Here is a 21,548-nt window from a genome sequence, read left to right as displayed (position 1 = left end):
AGACAGTTATACATTGATCTTACCTCTTATGTGAGAAGGCAGAGCAGGTGTTTGCATATGGGAGCTCTTCACATGGAGATGATGGGACTGAGATCCCAAACACTAAAGTAATTTTAAAGTTCCAGTGTACACTTGTCTTCTTGGGTTTTATTGAGAGTTCACATTTAAGCTTTAGTAACTAATATTTGGAATTATATTTTAAAATTACATAATATGATGTTTATCCTTGAAATTTGATTATTACTTGAAAAATAGGTCAAAAGTGATAAATGTTTAAATTTTACAGTTCAGTAAATGTCTTTATTGTGTTGCCAGCTGCTTTATGACAGAGAACTTAAGTTCTAACAAGCTTTAATTAGAAAAAGTGAAAAAAAATCAAAGGATGGTGTCAGCCAGAACCAAAGTGAACCAGAACAAGAACTACTTTTATTAGTTACAGAACATCCACAGTGTGTGGCTTGTCTCATTGGCTTCCTTTAATAGCAATGAAAATATTGCAGACCTTTCTCTGGAAGTTCAAACCATGGGTCTTTTGGACACAAAATGGTTTTGATAGGTGTTTTTAGTAGTAAAATGATGTTCTTTGGGTTTGAAAACAATACTAAACTAAACTAAAAAATGTCCTAAATGAGTCATGGCTTTAAAATACAAAAGGATATTGAAAATATTCTTAACAAAAAAAAGTAGACAGTCAACACCACATATTGATTAATTTCCTGTTTAGTGGCAAATTAGCCTGTTATCTTAGGCTATTTTATGATATTGCTATCGTGAGACACCATGACAAACTTACTTCCACTTCGTGGTTCATCACTGAAGGAAGCCAGGGCAGGAGCTCAAGCAGGGCTGAGACTTGGAAGGAAGGGCTGATGCAGAGGCTTGTTCACCATGGCTTGCTCAACCTCCTTCCTTATAGAACACATGATTACCTGTCCACTGATGTCCCTATCCACAAAGGGCTGGGCCCTCCCATGCCAGTCACTAAGAAAATGACCTACAGGCTTGCCTGAAGCTAGATCTTTCTGAAGTATTTCTCAGTTGAGACTCTCGCCTGTCCAATGACTATGCCTTGTGTCAAGTTGTCATAAAACTAGCTAGCACACCTATACTTTATTATTATTTATCTCAGCATAGTTTCTATCATGAATATTGACATAAAAAGATTTATAAACCTTTTAGAGGTCATCATATTATAATTGAAAATAGTTATCCATTTAGAAGCTTAAGTAAATCAGTGGTTCTCAACCTTCCTAATGCTGTGACCCTTTAATATGGTTCCTCGTGTTGTGGTGACCCCCAATCATAAAATGATTTTTGTTGCTACTTCGTAATTTTGTTACAGTTATGAATCATAATGAATCATAATATAATATCTCATTTGCACGATACCTGACATTTGACTCTTAAAGGGGTCACAACCTATAATTGAGAACCACTGAACTAGAGCCTCACAAATACATGCATTTACTTTATAAAGAATCTGGTCCTCTCCTTCAAGATGCAGTTTAACCCTTCTGTAAGAGAAGATGTACTAGGAAGTCCTGGTCTGTCTCTCTCCTTACGCTCACTGGAGTTAAGCACTGTTACGCTTTGATCTCTTGGGGCTGTCCTTCCTGTATCTAGCTGGAAAGCACTGCATGCTCCACTAATCTATAATTGTTACAGTCCCAACGCTTGCTTCTTGTTCTTTTACAGAACTTCATCCAACTTGCCAGGTCCAACCTAACCATAGAACTTCTTGCTGATGTGCTCAGCTGATAGCTACTGTTCTCTGAAATGCAACAATCATGCAGCTGTGGCTGCTATGCATTCAGTCTCCAGTTTGTTAGGTTCTCAAGATGTCCTTAGTCTGAGCAGAGTTTTTTTTTTTTCTTGATATTGTGCACATTCATCTCTGTCTTTAAACTTCTTGCATCATTTCTTTCCCCTGATCCAAGATGACCTTGCTTCCTGTTTTACTCAGGTTATCCCCTCACCCCACCCCCACCCCAACATACAATCTCTATCACATCTTCTCTCAGCCATCCTACTTTCTAGCTAGCTGCTTTCCTAGTTCCCAGTTTTGTCCAGGCTGCTTGAAGTAATAGTCCTCAAGCCTCTCTGTTTACTCTCTGCCTTCCATCCAAATTGCTCTGGCCACGCTACTAGTAACTGTTAAAGTCTGTGGGCTACATTTCCTTCCTCACCAGATTTAGTCTCTTTATGGTATTTTGTAGTTACTGAACATCTATTACTGTTCTGAGAACCTCTCTCTTTTGGGTTTCTTCCCACGTAAAATTTGTATAAATTCTGGTCATTTTTCTAAAAGAACAAGGAGGGGGAAAGCTTTTAATGATTTAAATATGTTTATTTATAATCTAGTAATAATTTTTAATATTTTTAAAGGATTATAATATATATGTGTGTTTTCATGTATGTGTGTGTTTGTGTTGTAGTTCTACACGTATATGTAATTGAATGTGCACATGTGTGCTTACATGGGGATGCCAGGGGTCAGATTTGTGTGTTGTCAGGTGCACTTTCCTTTGCTTTGTTTTCACCAAAACTTTTTTAAAAATCAAAAATATTTTGATTGACTTGAGAATTTTATACAATTGGTTTTTTATCGTAGTTATCCATTCCCAATTGCCCCCAGACCTACTTCTCTTCCTTACCCATCCAACATTGTGTCTTCTACGTTTTTCAGTCCTTTCAAGTTCTGTTTGTGCGGCCAATATCCTCTTGGGTGTGGGACCATCCTCGGAAATGTGGTCAACTTTCCAGGAGCTGCTTCCCCAATGGAAAGTGGCTCTCTCCCCTAGAAGCTAGGAATTACCGTTAGCTGCTGCTCTAGCGGGAGGAGTTCATGCCCACCTCCTGCCTCCAGGCTGGGGTTTTGTCTCCTTAGCCTTACACCACATGCTGCAGAGAAAACAAGACAGCTGCATCTCTCAGTGGAACCTGAGGCTTGCTGGCTGGGCTAGGCTGGCTAGCAGCAAGTTCCAGTGTAGGTCTGTCTCTGCCACCTCAGTCTGGGAGCTACAGAAGCAAGCTGTTGCAGCGACATTTCTTTCTAAATGGGTGCTAGGAATCAAACTGAGGTCTCACGCTTATGTGGTAAGCACTTTACCAAGTCAGGCATCGCTTGGTCCCTATATATTTATATTGTATAAATGGGACAATTTTTTATCAGTTATACTGTAAAAATAATTATTTCTTGTGTGTGTGTGTGTGTATGTGTGTTTGCGGGCGCGTGCACGTGTGCATATGTATGAGGAGGCTAGATGTCAATTTATCTTGTTTTCTGTTTTTTTCTTTTCTTTCCTTCTTTCTACCTTTTTTCCTTCCTTCCTTCCTTCCTCCCTCCTTTTCTTCCTCTCTTCCTTTCCTTTTTCTTTTGTTTTGAGATAGGGTTTCTCACTGAATGTCTAACTTCCTGATTCAGCTAAATTAGCTGCCAGCAAGCCCTAGGGATTCTTCTGCCATGACCTCTCCAGCACAGCATGGAGGTTATAAGGCATGCTCTGGAGATTTTGTTTGTTTGTTTTTGTTTTCAATAAGAGTTCAGGAGATTGAACTCAAGTCCCTTAGATTATGTGTCAAGCACTTTACTGACTGAGCCATTTCCCCAGCCTCAAGAACTATTTCTTAAAAATACTTGACTATAGGAATTATTTACTACATATATATGTTTTATTTCTTAAATATAAATGTGAGAACGTAAGTCATGTGTATTAATTATTTCCCTGGTCTCTTCTTTCATAGTTAATGAAGGAGTTCCCCCTCCTAAGCATGTTCAACATCCATGAAAACCTTCTAGAAGCTCTTCTGGAACTCCAAGCTTATGCTGATGTTCAGGCAGTCTTAGCAAAGTATGATGGTAAGTCCTTGGGTATTTTTATGCATTTGAGAACTCCATTCTCCTTGACATAATTCAGTGATTATATAGGAAAGACAATTTCAACTAGGACTTTGATATTGATATTACTCTAAGAATTGTCACTATAGTGTTCTGATGGTTATTCTCCAGCACCCTGAGTCTAGTGCTTACCCGGGGGAAGCATTGTTAGCTTGTGTCCCCTCTTACCTGAACTAGGCACACCCTGCTCACACTCTCCCAGCCAGGCAGCTGTGTGTCTCTTCTTGATTCCCTCCTGATCAAGAGACACTCCATGCTGGATTGAGCGTATCAAGTCTTCCCATGATACCTTGCAGGTTCACTGTGGTCACCTTGTTGATGTTCTAGACCAATACAGGACAACAATACAGAACAACCTGTGCCTTGGCACAGGTGCCAGTGGAACAAATGTTTAGAGCACAAGTTCTGTTCCCTTTCCTGTGTGTCTTCCTTAATAAGAGACTATCCCCATTTCTTTCTGTGGTGTCTTTGAAGGCCCTTCACCCGGGTGCTCACTTCCTCATAAGCTTTTTCTACTTTACCTATTACCAATGAGTCAGGTAAATGAACTGGTACAGTCTAGAGACAGTTCTGTCTCTAGCTATGAATTTAGTATTTGATTAATAGTATAAAATTATATGCATAATTTCCTGCTATCCTTAGACTCTATAAAACTCAACACTCTTCTGACTTAATAATTCCGTAGAATGTGTTTGTTTATAGATTTGATATTATGGCATGGTTACTGTATAATAATCTTTTTGCATTGTAAAATATTCTTTCTTTAGTAAGCTTCATTAGTCCATTTGAGTATTATTCAGGTCACAGATTTTTCTGGAATTCTTTGAACATAGAGAACAAACTATATCATTTGGATTTTATTTTTGACATAAATCCTCCCTAAGGGGTGGTGTTGTTTTTCTTTCTTATTAAGGAAACTGAGCTATTGTGCGCCTGTTTTTGTTTGTTTTTTCTCAAAGTCTTGTTCAGATTGATGGAAACTAAAAGCCTTTAGCCAGGAATGGCATCAGTTTGCCTGTGTAGACATGCATACCCTGTGTAACCAGATATACACTACTTAGTATGGAGCTGATTTTAAGTATTTGCGGAATACTTTTAAGTAAACAAACTGAAGAGTGTTTGGCCTTCACATCAGCTCATTTTTATTCTATGTTTATTCTCTAGACTCTCACTGTTCAGTTGAAGCTTAGAGATGTAAGCTATACATCATTGTGGGCACAATGTTCATATAGTGAATGTCGTCAGTCCCAAAAAGGGTAGTCGCATGCCATGGCCCTACCTGGCAGTGCATTTTGCCCAATGCAAGGTTCTTGTTCTTGTCATCAGTGCTGATCTCTCCTAGGCCACTAAGCCTTAAGAAGTAAGACTTTAACTAAAAAAGCCTTTGAGATCACAAGTCTCAAGACTCCTTTCCTGAGGATCTCAGTTCATTACAGAAATCAGCAGCCTTGTGTTATAAAACTGATTGCCAAGTAAAGAAATGAACTCACTTGGACTTACTCATTGTCTCAATGTATCCCATTGCACAGCCTCCATTCCTCAACAATCAAAAACTGATTTATTAAATTCTGATAACATATGTTCGCATTACTTGTTACAACAGCTTGTCCCACCCTCCGCTAAAACTTGGCTTGCACTTTGAAAAATTCTTTTATTTCAAATGGACAAGCTCACTCTATCAAGGCCCATGTTGAGCTTTGTTTATGTTGTGTACCTGGCAACAGAAATGATGTTCTTGTTCATTATTCATGGAAAAAGAGTCTCACTGGTGGCAGGACACATAGTGTTGCTGAACTGCCTCATTAGAGGCTTTGAGTTCAGCAGTTGTCAATAGAGTGCAGCTGACCTAACGCCCACTGAACTCTGTTGGGAGTTTTGGTGCTGACTTGGCTTGTGCTTATATCACTTACAGTAGAAATCGAATGAACTGGCTGCTGAAGTTACTGTTCTTGGGGGTGAGCTGCAGCCACTTAGGACTGGAAGAATGTGTCTTCTGCTCTTTATCCCATCCCATGGTATGGTTCTTTGAAGTTCATCCCTGATGCTTTTCTTGAAGGCCCAAAGGATCTTGGCTGAGCCTCTAGTCCTTTATCTGGCCCTGCACAAGGAAGTGAGTGCTCTGGAGCTCCTGGAGTAGACAGCTTATGGGGCACCCTGTGTTTTGCCTTGGTGCAACTTCAATCATGCCTATCTAAGTTGCTAGAGACAGCATTTTGAATCACAGCCCTCCATCCCTCTCATAGAGTCACACCCAAAACAACAGGATTATGTTATCTCTGCAAGTTGGAATGTTCTGGTTGGGTGGCTGTTTCTGGGATGGTTTATGGGCACAGCAGTCCTTTAGTGTTTGTTAAGTGGCTAAGTTTTATAAGTCATGTTCTGGGAAGCGAAAGGAAGGGATTAGGGATGCTTTTCTGACCTTTGTAAAATGGATTTAGAAAAATGACAAGAATGGAGGCCGGGGGTCGGGGGGTGTACTGAGAAATAACATGATTTGGGGAGAAGAGGAAGACAAAATATATTCCCACTTGCCTCATAATTCTTTACTATTAAAAAAAAATAAAAATTGACTTTGAAAGTTTTGATTTTGAAAATTCTTCTTCCAACAGATCCTGTGAAAACTGCCTTTTCTAGGATTTCAGATTAATTAATTCCCCGTGATCTACACTCCAGTTTTGATTTTGTCATTGAGCTAACATCTCATGCTCTACACATTTGTCTAAAATCCTGATTGTCATTTCTGAGGGATTTCATTTGCTTCAGTTTTCAGTTTCTTCACCATCACAATGCCCTTCCCACAGTGGCTAAAGAAACAGTAGCAGCAACAGCTAAGACATTGGGTTCTTATAATATGTTGGTGCCAGATATTGTCTAAGCTTCCATATATGACTACGTATTTGGTAGGTGCTATTGTTAGCTTCATTTAGTGTTGTGCTGTGTCTGAGAAGTGTCTTGTTGACGGTGTCAAAGCAAAGCCGTGTAGATATAAGAGAAAAGAGATCAGCTGTGGACAGTCATTGTTTACATGATATGAACTTTCTTTTTTTTTGATAATTTATTTATTTTTTTCAAATTGTAATTTACACTCACTCAATGAACTTTCTAAGAAAGAAAAAATCGGTGATAAAAGCTGTGGTGTTTACTCCAGGCCTACCCTCTTCACCGTCACTCACTGGTGTCTGTTTTTGTTAGTATTTGTAACTTTAAAAAAATCAATACCGTTCTTCAAATATGTTATACTCATTATCTATACCCTCTATAGCTATACAGCATCTCTGCAAGGAGATGGTTACTCCATTTCAGCAGATGTACAAACTGAGGTGTTATGAATTTCCATAACTTGCAAACTCACACGTTCCTAAACAGCTGCAGTGCTAGGATTCAAGTCCATGTAGGGTTAACTGTAAAGCTCATGTGTTTTCCATAAATGTGAGCCTTGCTACGTTGATGGACTATGCTTTTCATACAAAGGCATGAAATGTGTGGGCTGGGCCCATCATGCAGAGTGTCCATGATACTAACTTGCCTTGTAGTCATTCCTTAGGAAATAGGTATATCTAAATGTGCTTGCCTTTCTGACACTATCTTCAAACTATGGCTTTCTATCTTCAATTAAACTATTTAGTTTTGTCATGAAAAGGATTTGATGTATAGCATTAATTTGATTTTAGATTTATCATATTTTTCCATCCAGGTATTTGTTATATATAGAATATTTTCACTATTATGAGGTCATCAGAAACTTCTTTTAAAAGCATTGTAAAAACTACTACAATCTTTGGATCTACTTTCAAGAAAGTTTATAGGCTATCTTGAGACTAAAGGTTAAAAACTTTAGGTTCAAAGCTTAAGTTGGTAGAGAGGAAAATAATCTGTATATCTGATTCATTATCATCCGTGCATTTCAATTTTAAAAGACTCTCACCACACCAATGAATATGCCTGTGCTGAATACACAGTATACTTAGAAGCATTTACATCTGCTGTTTTTAGTTAATAATCCCTAGGATTTCAAAAAGCATCAACGGTGGAGGACTTAACCTTCTAAGCGTCCATTCCTTCTGTAGAAATGGAATGAAGGCTTAGGAAGTTCAGCAACTTTCTTAAGACACAACTTTCACACAGCAGGTGATTGGTTAGGGAAGTGTCAATCATGCTTGGTATTGAGAACTATGGGGCACAGAGGAGGAGTGGAGAAACTATTAGCTGGTTTGCAGAGCCTCGCCTGCTGTCCTCAATTTTTCTAGCCATGGTCAATCTTATATAAATAGAAAGCTACATATTAAATGTCAGCTGAAATATGAGGATAAGAGCCAGTCCTGTTTCCCCACAAAGCCAGTGTGTGACTTATTATGGAAATTAATCATAGAGATAATAGAACATATATAGAAGTATTTGATTATAAAAACAGAATTTCTTAGGTTTACCTGAAATTACTTCTCAAAATGTTGGGAAAGCTGTAAACAGAAACTTTGAATTTTTACTCCTGATACAAAGACAAAGCATTCCTTTGGATTCAGTGTTTATTGCTTTTCTCTTTAGTATGAGAAAAATATTTGACAGAAACAGCTTAAGGGAGAAAAATGTATTTTGGCGCACAGCCTCAGTCTGCCATGAGGGGAAGGAGCAGCTGCGTGGTCCGTGGAGGTACATGGTCACTGCTTCCACTTCTTACATCTGGGGAACCAAGGAGAGCATGTGGACTGAAAATGGGGCTGGCCTATCACTATCAAAAACCCACTGCTGGTGGCCTATGTCTAGCAAGTAGGCCCCATGTGCTAAAGGCTCTAATGCCTCCCCCGAACAATGTTAGCTAGAGACTTAAGTGTTTAAACACATGAGCTTGTGAAGGACAGTTCACATTCAAAAATATAACCGAGCTCCTCCAGCCTTGTAGCAATGTGCTCAACAGAGAAACAGACCCAAGCTCTTTTGGATATTTACACTATTAACTTTCTACTGGTGGCTCTAAATTTAGGGACATAAAGTTTCCTATAAGGAACAACTGATTATTTTTTATCACAAATGTATAAACACAACAATTACATCAAGACAGTTTACTGGTAACATTGAACCCATGGTAAATTAGCATTGTTTCCTGTCAGCTGGTAATCTACAAAGAGCATACTCCAAACCAGTGCGTGATTCTGATGTAAGGAATGCTTTCATTTCAACAGATTGAAAACAGAAGTTATAAAGAACTCTTTCTGTGTTGCGACTTCAGCTAACAAGCTTTGTACTGGTCCTTTCGCAGTCAGGTTGTTCATTCTCCAAGTCTTTGTAACCAGTTCGCACTAGTTTCTGTGAAATAGACACTAGGCACCCTGTGTTTGTCCTTAGTCTGTTATCTGTTTGCCTTTGAAAAAACCAGGAACAGAAGGTATTTGAGGAGTCAGAAGGACCAATGAGTAAGATCCATAGTAATCATCATCATCAGATTATTCAGACCTTTAAAATGGTGCATTTCAGCCAAGCAGTAACGCAAGTTTTGATACTATAGTCATACGCAACTTCTAAAACGTTCACACAAAATTAGGCTGCTTTAGCAAATGAAGGTTTGAAGGGTTGTCAGTCCCTTTTAGTGATTCTAAACCTAGTCCAGCTCCGTTTCCTGGACTAGCTGCTATGGAAGTGACCAAGTATGTTAGGCAAGTGATTAAAGAGAATTTTAGTGTAGAAGATGGGCCAATGAAGCAGTTAGTTCTTCAGACAAGAAAATAATCATCACCACTGATACCAGGAGCTGTGGCTTCAGGCTCCTAAGCAGGAATCAGTGTGAAGCTATGCCAAGCTTTGGACTAGGTGTCCTCCTGATTTGAATACCAGAGGTCAGCTGCCAAGAAGTCAAGGCCTTTGAGATCACGAATGATAGACTGTCAGATGATGGGATATGTTTGTAGTAAGCGTGAGTTCTGATAATGGATGTCATTTCAACAAGGACTGCATGCATGAGGAACTTCTGTCTCTGATGATGGAGAAGACTGTTCATAAGTGCATACATCTGTAATGCACATAGTTGGCACACTCGCAAACCGCCTAAATTTATGTTGGCTTTGGTAATCCTTAATGCCCAGTTATCATAATTTACCAAGGTAACATTCCTCCCCAGCCAGCCATTACCATCACTGAAACTGCCGTGTTTGGCTCCAAAACACCAGCCACAGAAGGGCCCTTTGACAGAACTTCTGGGGTAATCCGGTCCAAAAGTTGCAAATCACATCTGGTGTTTGGCTTTGCAGCATAAGATGAATTTTTCTGGGTGTAGCTGAACGCATGTTCCTTGCTCTTCCCCCTGCCCAAAATTACTAAGGCCATGTAGAATTTCCCGATTGAATCATTGAAATCCCAGACGGCACATTTTTTTGAGGTTTTTGTGTATCAATCCTTTTTATTTCTTCAGTGAATTTTCCTCTTCGGTTGAAAGGGGACCTTGGATTAGCTTTCTTGGAGGTGGGGCAAAAAGACCTCACACTGCCTGAAACTAAGGACACCAGAGTTTAAGGGTGGGTTTCTCTATTGCTGTTGTTTCCCTCATATCATGACTAGGAGTAAGTGTAGAGTGTTTCCTGAGTACATCTGCAAGGGGGGAGAGCATCATGCAACAGGGTACTCATAGCATTTCACAGTCCACAAACAGTTGTGAAAGCGAGACAGGCAACTGTCTTTGTTCTTTCATTTTCTTATTTCTGTTTGTTTGGTTCATGGTTGCAGGAGAATCTGTGCGTACTGCCTTTGTTGAGTTAATGTGAATTTCAAGTGTGTCTGATAGAGGTAATGCCCAGTTTGTTGCCCAAACAAGAAGAGGGACATGGGATACTATGTCTGCAATGCTTGGGGCCAGATGTGTTTTATATTTGGAGGCTTCTATTTCAGAGTTTATAATTTTTGTGTAATTGAGTGTTCCTAATCAGAAAATTTCTAAAATCCAAAGCTTTTTGAATTGTGCTTAAAAGTTTTGGACTTTGGAGCATAGATGTTCAACCTGTAGTTGGTACTGGATTGCAGAGAGTGATTAGGATGACTGTTTTAAGTTATTTCATCAAGGATATATTAAAACATATTATATAGAAAATATTCTAGGTACATCTTGATTCAGGGCTTAATGTGACCCACTCTTTGTAAGTTTGTTTATACTCTAGAATAGAAAGATGTTCTATAGTACATATGTATGTGTGTATACACACACACAACATAAATGATATATTTGATGAAGGTGAATCAGTACTTGGTGCATTTATTTTAGACATACCACAAGCTGTGTAGAGAAATAATGTCTTTGAGAACAAGCTCTGTGTCCTGTTTTTCTTGGGCCTCTGTATAATGGAGTCGTCATTTGGAACATCTGTTGTTAGTGAATGAATCAGAAATGGAAATGCCATTATGGGTTAGTGTCATTTGTGAGGTAGCTTGGGGTTTATTTATCTTCAAGATTCTACCCTTCAAAGCTTTTTAGAACCATAGATATGAGACTTGACCCCTGCTTGATCTGTCTCCTGCATAAGAACAGTAATGTTCTAGTAAACCACATCTTGATCATTATCGTTGGTAGATGAACAAAAGAAAATGAGATCAAAGAGATTGGCCTCTTAAATTGTTTTATCTATCTGGAGTTTTGTTCCATGAATTCTTCTTCAAGATTATTGCATTGAATTTTTGTTCTTATGAGCCCTTTATAACTCTGGAAAATTCAAGTCATTCCCCCTAAAATGACCTTCTTTTAGCAGTGCTCCAGTAAAGGTTCTAGGAGGAGCCAGAAGAGGTGCAGTTAGCCTTCCTTGTTTCAAGAGGAAGATTCATCTTTGCTTCATCCTTGTCTTTACCTTCACTCTTTTCTCCACCATGCCCATTTACTTTCCACTACTATTTCAGTCAGGTATCTTGATGAGAGCACTAGCAAGTGCCTTCCTGTTGGAACACTAGAGACAAAGATAATTGCAAGAAACACATCTTGAGAAATAACTCATTCATGGTTTCCTTCTAAAACTCCAGTCAACACTAATTACTTTTGTCTTTTGGGAGACAAATTTGTTGTGGATAATGTTATCAAATGATACTAGTATCAAGAAATTTGAGATATGGATACATTAATTTAGATTTTATTTAGCAGATACTGACTACCAAGTATATTTCAGAGATTGCTTTGGGTTACAAAGAATTCTTTGTGGTTACAAAGAATTCAAGATATACAGAACTTACTTTCTATAGAATACCAATTGAAGTAAATATAGGAAGAAACACTGAAAGAGATAAGGACTATGATAGTAGCTTTTAACCTAAGATGGATGTGTTACTTCTTCTAGCAAAGAGAAGTAAGGAGATCATTCTTGGAGGAGGTGGTATCTGAACTGATGTGGACATTGAATGCACTTATATAATAGAGAACATATAGGAGCTGGGGGGGAGGGCGTGGCCAGTATTCCTTGTATGATAATTCCAGTTGCTGAGGGATGGACAAGGGGCACAGCAAATGGTAGAAGATACATGCAGTGAAATGCATGGGAAACAGACTTGAAAAGCTTTGAGTCAGGCTGGGATTTTGTTCAAAAGGCCTCTGAAAGATATGGAGGCAATTTCAAAGGAAACTTCCATCTGCCCTCATTGTTTAACGAGTAGAATGTTGGGCACACACTCTCTGCCCTTGCTTTACTTGAGGTTGGTTGAATAGGAATCGCTCATATAAATTCCTATGTTTCAATGCTTGGCTCATAGGGTGTGGCACCATTAAAATGTGTGGCCTTGTTGGAGGAAGTATGTCACTGTAGGGGTGGGCTATGAGGTTTTTATGCTCAAGCTCCACCCTGTGTGGCACACAGTCTAGCTCTGCTGTCTGTGGATCAAAAGCACTGAGCTCCTGCACCCACATCATGTCTACCTGAACATCACCATGTTCTGCCATGATGGTAATGGACTAAACTTCTGAAATTATAAAGCAGCCACAATTAAATATTTTTCTTCATAAGAGTTGCTATAGTCATGGTATCTCTTTACAGCAATAAAACCAAAACTAAGACAGGAAATGAACATTTTTTCCAAAGCTCTCAGACCTGAGAGTGAAATCTAAGAAGAAGAAGTGACTTTCTGATATTACAGTTGAGCACCATTTGATCCCCAGGGGGCATTTGGGAGGCTTTTGTAAACATCAATCATAGTCTCTGGGATGTGGGATTTGTGTTTCTTGTAAGGCAAAGTGGCAGCCCCAGTGTGGATAGTCTCTAATGTCTTCCAGGTGAACAAATCTTCCTGTTGTAAGCTACTGGACATTTGTTCTCTGATGATCTCCCAACCATAGCAAACTGTCTATAGAGACAGTTACAACCATAGATACTCCTTCAGGCAGTGTACCTAAGACACAGGGAGACTGCTTGGCCACAGAATCTATCAACACCTTTATGGTTTGCTAGGCTGTATGACAACATAAGGATAAGCACAGAAATCAGGAGAGAACAGGTAAAACAGCCCAAAGACTGACCTAGTGACGATGAAATGCATGCTGTGAATGCATGGGGAGTTCTGTGAGTTCTGTTTGCTAATCAAACCAACTGATACACTGGTGCCTTGCTGGCACTCTAGTTTTTGCTAAAGTAGTCAAAACACAGGACTGATATTCTCTCATCAAAAGGCCAATTCTTAAATGAAGGTGCTTAATCATAAGTTAAAGAAAGGAGCATTAGGCATAGAAATGTCCCTTGAATTTAAAAGAAACAATAGCAAAAAGCCAAACCCACAGACTTTTTCTTTAATTCAGAGGATAGATAAATGTGGACTCGAAAATGGAGATTCACTGAAGATAACTGACCTGATGTTGATGAATTTAGGGTAGGGCACATGAAAAAAAATTTTACAGGAAAATATTCTAGAAAGTATGGCTGTCTCTGAATGATGAAATTATAGTTACTCCCAATGGAAATGCAAAGGAAATACAAACAATTAAAGCATATGAAAAGATCAGAATGGCAGGGCTGTAGACATGACTCAGAAAGTAAGAGCCCTTGCTTTTTAGAACATAAGACCTTGTGTTAGGATTCCAGCACCTATGTTAAAAAGACAGACAGTGATATAAAAGTCTAGGCAGAAAGATCAATGGTGCTTTTGATGACCACTAAAGCTCCAGATTTAGTAAGAGGTCCCATCTCAAAGGAATTAGGTATACATTGATAAAACAGTACTCACAAAGTCTTCCTTTTGGCCCCTGTGAATGCCCATGGTACATGCAGATACATCATACACACACACATTGCACACACATACTACACACATATACAGAAAGAGAAAAAGAATGATAATATCAGATGACAAATAACTATATGCCCACAAGTAAGGCACATACCAGTGTGCTGGTATTTAGGATAGTAACCACCTACGGGAAGAAAAAGTCTGGGTATTTGAATGTGTAAAGTTAATGGTCTATGCAAAACAGGGGATAAAGTATAAGATAATATCAGAGGGAAAATAAAATCAGATATCACGACTGGTAGTTTGGGGATAGTGACAAAGACATGTGCTACAATACTAATTTTACCAATATTCTATTGGTAACTCTCAAGAGTTTTTCTTAGCCTGCCTGCCTGTCCTACCTCCCCCTTTCCTCTCTTCCTTCCCTTTACTTATCTCTCTTGGTTGGAGCTTAACTGTATAGTTCAGGCTTGTCTTGACCTTGAAATCCTCCTGTCTCTGCTTCCCACTGTGATGTGCATGCCACTCTGCCTGTCTGAACCTACATTTATTTTAAAATGTAAAGAGAAATACGTGGGCAGAACAACCATAGAAGTGCTAGGCTGTTATCTATGCCTTCGCCTTTATTTCATATCAGTACTGTTTGGAGAAGAAAGTATTGCATTAAATGTTAGTAGGAAATTACAACTGCTTGTTCTGTTTTCTATGTCCTATAATACTTTTTGGTCCTTTTCTCAGAAGTACAGCAAATAAATAAATCCCAGCAAAATTCTAGAAATCATAATTATGTGTTTTATGAGCACTGAGCAGAGATAGAGGTGGCTGAAATTCCAGGATGTGTACACTGGAGAATTTGTAGCAAATAAACACAGATGAGATAGTGGCTGTGAAAATATTTATAGTATATACAATCGTTTTTAAATGTTTATCTTATTAGTTTAAGTGGCCAGTTTCTTTCATGTTTCTAAATTGGAGGAATGCCATAGACCTGATTATATCTTGAAACAAAACATTTGCTAATATTTTAAATGTTGTTATTATAGTTAACATGGAGTAACGTGTGTGTGTGTGTGTGTGTATTATATACAATTGCAAATAATGATGATCTCTAGAAGCATGGTCCCAGATTTCCTTCTTGCTATTACCATTGTTGTCGTTGTTGATATTTTTTTCCACAAGATTTTTCTGTGTAGCCAGGATCACCTGAAACACACAATCCTTCTACCTCAGCCTCAAAAGTGCAAAGATTATAAGTGTGTACCCTATATCCCTCTGCCAATATTTTTAAACTAGACAAGATGATACAGTTACAAGTCATGTAAGATGATTTGCATTTATTCCAGCTATGGTATTGGCATTATTTCTTCATTCCATTTTGAAAACAACATCTAATAAATAGTGTTACTCAGAAGGTGAAATAATACCAAGGCCTTCTCCTTAGCAAGCTCTCAATGACTATTTGCAGTACCAGTGATGGAGGTAGTGATGTGCAGAGAAAGATGTACTTACGAAGTGCACAGATGGAGTAACTTAGGGGTGGCAGCTTGAATCAGAAGATAACTAAGAAGCTGAATTGCCATGGGGAAAGCAGTGAAATTAACACTACAGAATTAGTAAAATCGACATTAGAGTGGAGTCACATGTGAAATCCTGCCTGATGTTTTCAAGCTTTGAGAACATTTTCATGGCCTCTGTGGAAGAGGGAAGAAAATCAAATTTTGACTGAAATAAATTTGAAGAGACCCTGGGGATTTATTTGGTGCAGCACACTATTATCAGAACAGATGAGATCTCAGGTGCTCAGAGGTGGCCTTGGCTGGTGTTGAGTGGGATGCTAGTGGTGGTGGCTCCATGAACAAACATGTCCCCAGTGCTCCTCATGGGCAGGTGTGGGGGACTGTGAGGCTTGCCGCCTTCCCAAGGCTCACTTTAAACCACACATTGCTCAGGAATGCAACTAGGTGAGAGGTTCTGCAGGCTCTGTCATTTCAGGCACCTTTACCCTGGGAAAGAGACATTTTAACTACTTCAATGTTTGTAGGACTGACTTGGGAGATAATTTGATGCTATCTTGTCATAAAAAGCAAAACTAGTGGATTTCTTAGAAAGTAAAGACTGTGGTAAGTGATTGAAGGTCAATAAAAATATGAGGAAGATCACACTGGTAAGAGAAGTGTCCTCGTCTCACTTTTCAATTATGATATCATACCACCCCTGTGTGTGCATGCGTGCGTGCGTGCGTGCGTGCGTGCGTGCGTGCGTGTGTGTGTGTGTTTAGATTGAGCCTAAGGCCTTGTGTATGCTAACTGTATGATCTACCACTGAATTATACCCCAACCCAAATTCCAATTCCTAAGAGTATTTTGTGGTAATTATTGCTTAATGCTTCTTTTAAAAGGCAGAAAGCCATTGTAGAGTTAGTCTGTCATCACAGAACAAACTAAATATTCTACCCACAGTTACATTTTAGTCTCTTCCAAAGAATGAATGTTCCTGGCAATATGAGCAAGCAACTAACTTGTTCCTCTCTGCTCATGGCTTCTGATACTAACATTTTCTGTGACAAATTTCATAGTCTGCTTGTCATTTTATACTTTTCTATAGTGACAAAGCATGAAATCACAGGACAAGCCCAAGTCCAGGAAACAGACTTGTAACCACCATGTGCAGGAACGACAGGGTGGGAACAAGCATAAAGGGCCAGTGAGGGGATTCTCTGGCCATGGAACAATTCTTTATGTTGGTGGGGTGGTAGTGCTGTATGAATCTGGATAGTACAGGTGCATACTTAAATATATGTAAGATAGTGAGATGGGCAAGGCCAAAGTTCATTCAAATCACTGTAACAGTGTCAGCTGTAGTTTTTGGTTTGTTTGTTTGTTTTCTATTATTGTTGTTGTTCTAGGTTCTATGAGTCTATAAAATATGACCTTTTGGGGGAATTAAAAAATCTTTGTACTGTTTTCACATTTTCCTGTACTCCTAAAGTTAGCAAAAATCATAATAGGCAGCAGTTTACCAAGTCTGTGCTTTAGAGGTGCTAGGAATCAGAGCAGTAGGGATAGAAGGCAAGAGGCCTATAAGAAATTAAATTTACCCCTTCTAGTTTCCTAAAATGAGCCCAAAATATCAGCTTCTGTCTATTATTTGGATATTATTAGGGAAAATATGGTAATGAGGTGATATTCTGCAACAGGCACAATGGAAAAGGAACATTCCAGCTTTCACCGGGAGTTTGAGTACCATGCATCTGCTAGATGTGCAGGCTGACAGTGCTAAATCCCTTTGTACATCTGCCTGTCTGTCTGTCTGTCTGTCTGTCTGTGTCTGGCTCCACCAGTGTATTTGCTGATGAACCTGCTTCAGACATTTTGAACTGCAGAATTCTCCCTCTCTCACTGTTGTCAACCTTTAAAATTTTGTATGTACCTTCTCAGAGTGTCTCAGTTAGGGTTTTTATTACTGTGAAGAGACACCATGACCAAGGCAACTCATCAAAGGTCAGCATTTAATTGGGGATGGCTTACACTTTTCGAGGTTCAGTCTGTTATCGTTATAGCAAGAAGCCAAAACAATTTTCTTTCAAGGAATGACTTTGTGCTGCTGTCACTGATCAGTTATGAGATTCCTTTACAGTTTTCCGATAGGATTGTCCCTTCAAAAGTTGCAAACAGTCCCATGAAGAGATTTATAGGCATTCCAGACATTAAAGGTGAATTTTGAGGCCCAGGGGAGAAAGCATAGTTGTAATTGCCTTTAGTGACCAAGCTTTCTCTCCAGCCCTAGTTTATTTTGAATTAAGAAAATATTTTGGGGACTGGCAACATGGTTCTGTGGGAAAGGGTACTTGTGGCCAAGTTAGGCTACTGGAGTTTGATTCCCCAGAACATACTTGGTTCAATGAAAGGCAATGGACACCTGCAAGTTGTCCACTGACCTCCACACATAAGGGTTGCTTTTCACAAAGAAATTATTTCCTTGTCAGAGTGAAATTTTGGGTAACAAGTGCTAAAGAAATACCAACTTCCCTATTTTGAAAAGAATGGGCTTACAATTTTAATAATGTACCACCCACAGAGACCATACCCTGCAGTCCCTTGGCTTTTAGTTGTAGTTCATACCATCATGTAAACTGATTATCTGTGTCTCACAGCTGTTCCACTCTTCCACCTGGAATTTTCTAGAAATGTTATAAAATTGCCTGGGTGACAGGTTAAGCTTTAATATGAAAAGGAGACTGATCATAAGTTTGAATGAGAAAAGTTGGACATTTTTCAAAATGATCACGCCCTGGACCCCTTACAGCTTACACTCAGTAAAGAGACACAGAGTCTTCACGACCTTGACTTTCACAGTTGGGAAAAGGACTGTGTTTGAATTTCTGAATTTTAATGTGAAGGAAACTTGTCTTAAATTAACCTAACTATTAAAGAATACCTCATTTAGCTTTGTGAGTATTTTAAATTCAGATTAATTTTTGCTAGCATTAATATTTCATGTAATTCCTGAGTAATTTTTATAACTGACAAAAAGGTCTCATTTACATTTATATCACAGGTGTTTGTGCAACAACTAAATACATATATATATATATATATATATATATATATATATATATACTTAAATTCAAGGTATAAAGTGCATATTTTAAAATAGAAGATGATTTCTGAGGACTGGGCCAGGTGAATTTTAAACATGAATTATTGACAAAATAACAAATAGGATTTTGCTACTATAAAAAAGACCTAGGATTCTTACGTAATAGTTTAAATATTCTTTTTTTCTTTTTTTTTATAGTTTAAATATTCTTAACTTATCCTGTTTTAGGCTTATATGATTTGTCTTGTGTTTTTAGAGCATCATCCCTTTGACTGCAGATTAACAAAGGTTCTTACTTTCTTTCCCCAACAGATATAAGCTTACCAAAGTCGGCAACCATATGCTACACAGCGGCCCTACTCAAAGCAAGAGCTGTCTCGGACAAGTAAGTGAGCGGTCACTCGTGTGCTCCCAATGCTGGCCAGATGTAAAGAGACCTGCTGTCAACTCTGAGGGTTTTCTCCAGAAGCTTCCTGAGGTCCTTTTGACCCTGCTTAAAAGCATGCATTTCCCCAAAGCTGCTGATCTTTTATTTCACTACTAGAAGGAGGAGGCGTCTGCCCCTACTTATTGTAAGGGTATGTGGGTTCCTAACATGGATTTAAATTACAGTGCATTCCTCTGGGCTGACTTTTTTTTCTTTACTTTTTATTTTTATTTTTTATTTTTTTGTCAGACAGTAAAATAAAAAAGACTGCTTGGGATTTACCCCCCCCAAAAAAAAAAACCTGTCCGTGTGTGCGTGTGCGTGTGCGTGTGCGTGTGCGTGTGTGCCCTTCCATTTTTGCTGTCTGTTACTGGGCCCTTCAGTGCAGTGGGGATGGTTCTCTCCTATTCTTTGCGTCACTCCTGGTCTGTTTACTTTGAGATACCACCTCAATGGGACATTTGCCCATTTTATTCAGGCAGGTGACTATGGCACATAGACATTTCACATATATCCAAGGGATGACCAGGCAGGTTAAAGAGAACAGACGGACTCCTTGTTTTTGAGTTCATAAATACATTTCCTGAGACAGTCCATCCCCTTTGCAGCATCTAAAGGCACAGAGCAGATAGTAGCCTCTGCAGTGTCAGACAGGTTTGCTGTTAAGTGTGTGTGCACTTAAAAACTGGAGTAATTTTCTTTTATTCTTTTTTATCCTGTAGATCGCCAGTACCTACTGCAACATCTTTTCTCCCTACACAGCGACTCCAGCTTGGGAGGGCAGGGCCAGGGTTGCCACAGCTTCCCCTGTGGTGTCTGCCTGCCAAGCACAGCTCTGGAGTTAGCCCTGGGTGTGAGGTGAGAAAGAGATTGCATGGTCTGGTCTTTTTTTCATTCCCTTGGGCAGGTGTCTTGCCCACAGTTGGGGCATGCACACTCCCCTCCGGCACAGCCCACGCAGGCTTGCCTGCTGCTGAAGCTGCGGCCACTTGGCCTCCATGGCAACACTGACATTGGGTTGGGAGCCTACCTTAAAATTCTCCCCAGTTCTGTTTTGAACCAAGTGCGTTCTTCTGTAACCTAGGATTCTCTTTTTCCTACACTGTCTGCCCTTGTCAGTCCTCCCTCTGCTCCCACCTAAGCAGGGACCTTGCAGAAAATTTAGATTAGCTATTTAGACAGTGAGTTGACAGATGAATATAATTCCTGCCGCCATTCAATGTAAGCACGCTTTCTGCTTCCGCTGGGGTTTTTGTTTGCCTTGGTGGAAGGGGTAACTCAGTGATCCCCTGTTGAGGAAGTTTGGAGAGCTTGTGCCCATGGCTCACTGTGCTCTTAAGGGCCCTTCATGTATACTTGCTCCCTGGGTAGCTGCCCAAGCAGTGGTCCCAACTGCATGATGTTTGTCTTTCTGCTTTTCAGATTCTCTCCAGAGGCTGCATCTCGGCGGGGGCTGAGCACAGCAGAGATGAATGCAGTCGAAGCCATTCACAGAGCTGTGGAATTTAATCCGCACGTGCCAAAAGTGAGTCTTTGGTTCCCCTAGGAGCTCATTATGATGGAAGAGAAAGCGTTTGTTAACCACAATGCCCTGTCCCCAGGATCCCCAGTTATAAAACAATGGATTGCAACTAGCAAATGTTGGGACTGTGCAGTCTATAGGCATTTATAGCCTCATTTTTGAGGGGGGAAAAACCCTACACTCAAGGGAACTTGGGGCAAGGGGGCTAGTTTTCAGGGTAAACGTAATAAAATAAATCCCTAGACTTTATTTGGGCAACTAGGTTCAGAAAGTTTGAAACTAACTGAGGTGGAGATCCTGAGAGTTTGATAGGAATTTTACAGCAGTTTTAGTCTGGTCTGAGGCAAAGTAGGGAAATAAACTTTATGCACAAAACTCATTAAAAACACCAACTAATGTGACAATCTATGCCTCTACAGATAAATGTAGGTTATCAGTACTGGCTAGAGAAAAATAGGAGAAACCCCAGAGTATGCAATGTTTTGATTTGTGAGTACTGCTTTACGACTTACACATAGTGAAAGGATGGTCTTCGCTGTTCAAACCCCATGGTCCAGAGTTGGTAAATGCTCCATAGTTTTCACATATTCTTTCTGAAGTTGATTTTAACAGAATCAAATCAAGACAAAAGATATTTCTGGAATGTTTTATTCATGAGCTGAATGTATATTTAGGGCTTCTCTGAATTATCTGCACTGTGGTAGGTGGTTAGCTGTGGGGCTATTGCAGTCTGTTGATAGGAAGCACATTTAGCCTCTAAGAAATTAATCCTGCAGCTCACATCTGATGCTACATGGCAGGAAGTATTGGGAAAAGATCTGATGAAGACCTCCTGGTGCAAATGACAAAGAAATCCTCCTTGTTTGCGTTGTTACAGAGCTATAGAAAGAAGATGGAGGGGAGAGGGAGAGAGAGAGAGGGAGGGAGGG

General features: G+C 39.5%; 1 protein-coding gene across 6 annotated transcripts in view; it reads left to right on the top strand.

Annotated features, from left to right (window-relative positions):
* St7 (suppression of tumorigenicity 7) overlaps window positions 1-21,548 on the top strand; it is a 254,759-nt gene that overhangs the window by 197,729 nt on the left and 35,482 nt on the right. For all 6 annotated transcript variants that reach the window (XR_003712811.1, XM_028778445.1, XM_028778448.1 and 3 more), the window contains 3 exons: window positions 3,745-3,859; window positions 18,983-19,055; window positions 20,520-20,622. Coding sequence is in view for 5 of the 6 variants with exons in the window: in XM_028778445.1 (XP_028634278.1) it covers window positions 3,745-3,859; window positions 18,983-19,055; window positions 20,520-20,622 (291 nt within the window). In the remaining variant the exon portion in view is untranslated. The remainder of the gene's footprint in view (window positions 1-3,744; window positions 3,860-18,982; window positions 19,056-20,519; window positions 20,623-21,548) is intronic.

The sequence above is a fragment of the Grammomys surdaster genome, unplaced genomic scaffold (assembly GCF_004785775.1).
Source record: "Grammomys surdaster isolate TR1022 unplaced genomic scaffold, NIH_TR_1.0 335, whole genome shotgun sequence".
NCBI lineage: Eukaryota > Metazoa > Chordata > Mammalia > Rodentia > Muridae > Grammomys > Grammomys surdaster.
Note: the sequence above shows the minus strand (reverse complement) of the source record. Positions and strands in the feature narration are given on the sequence as shown.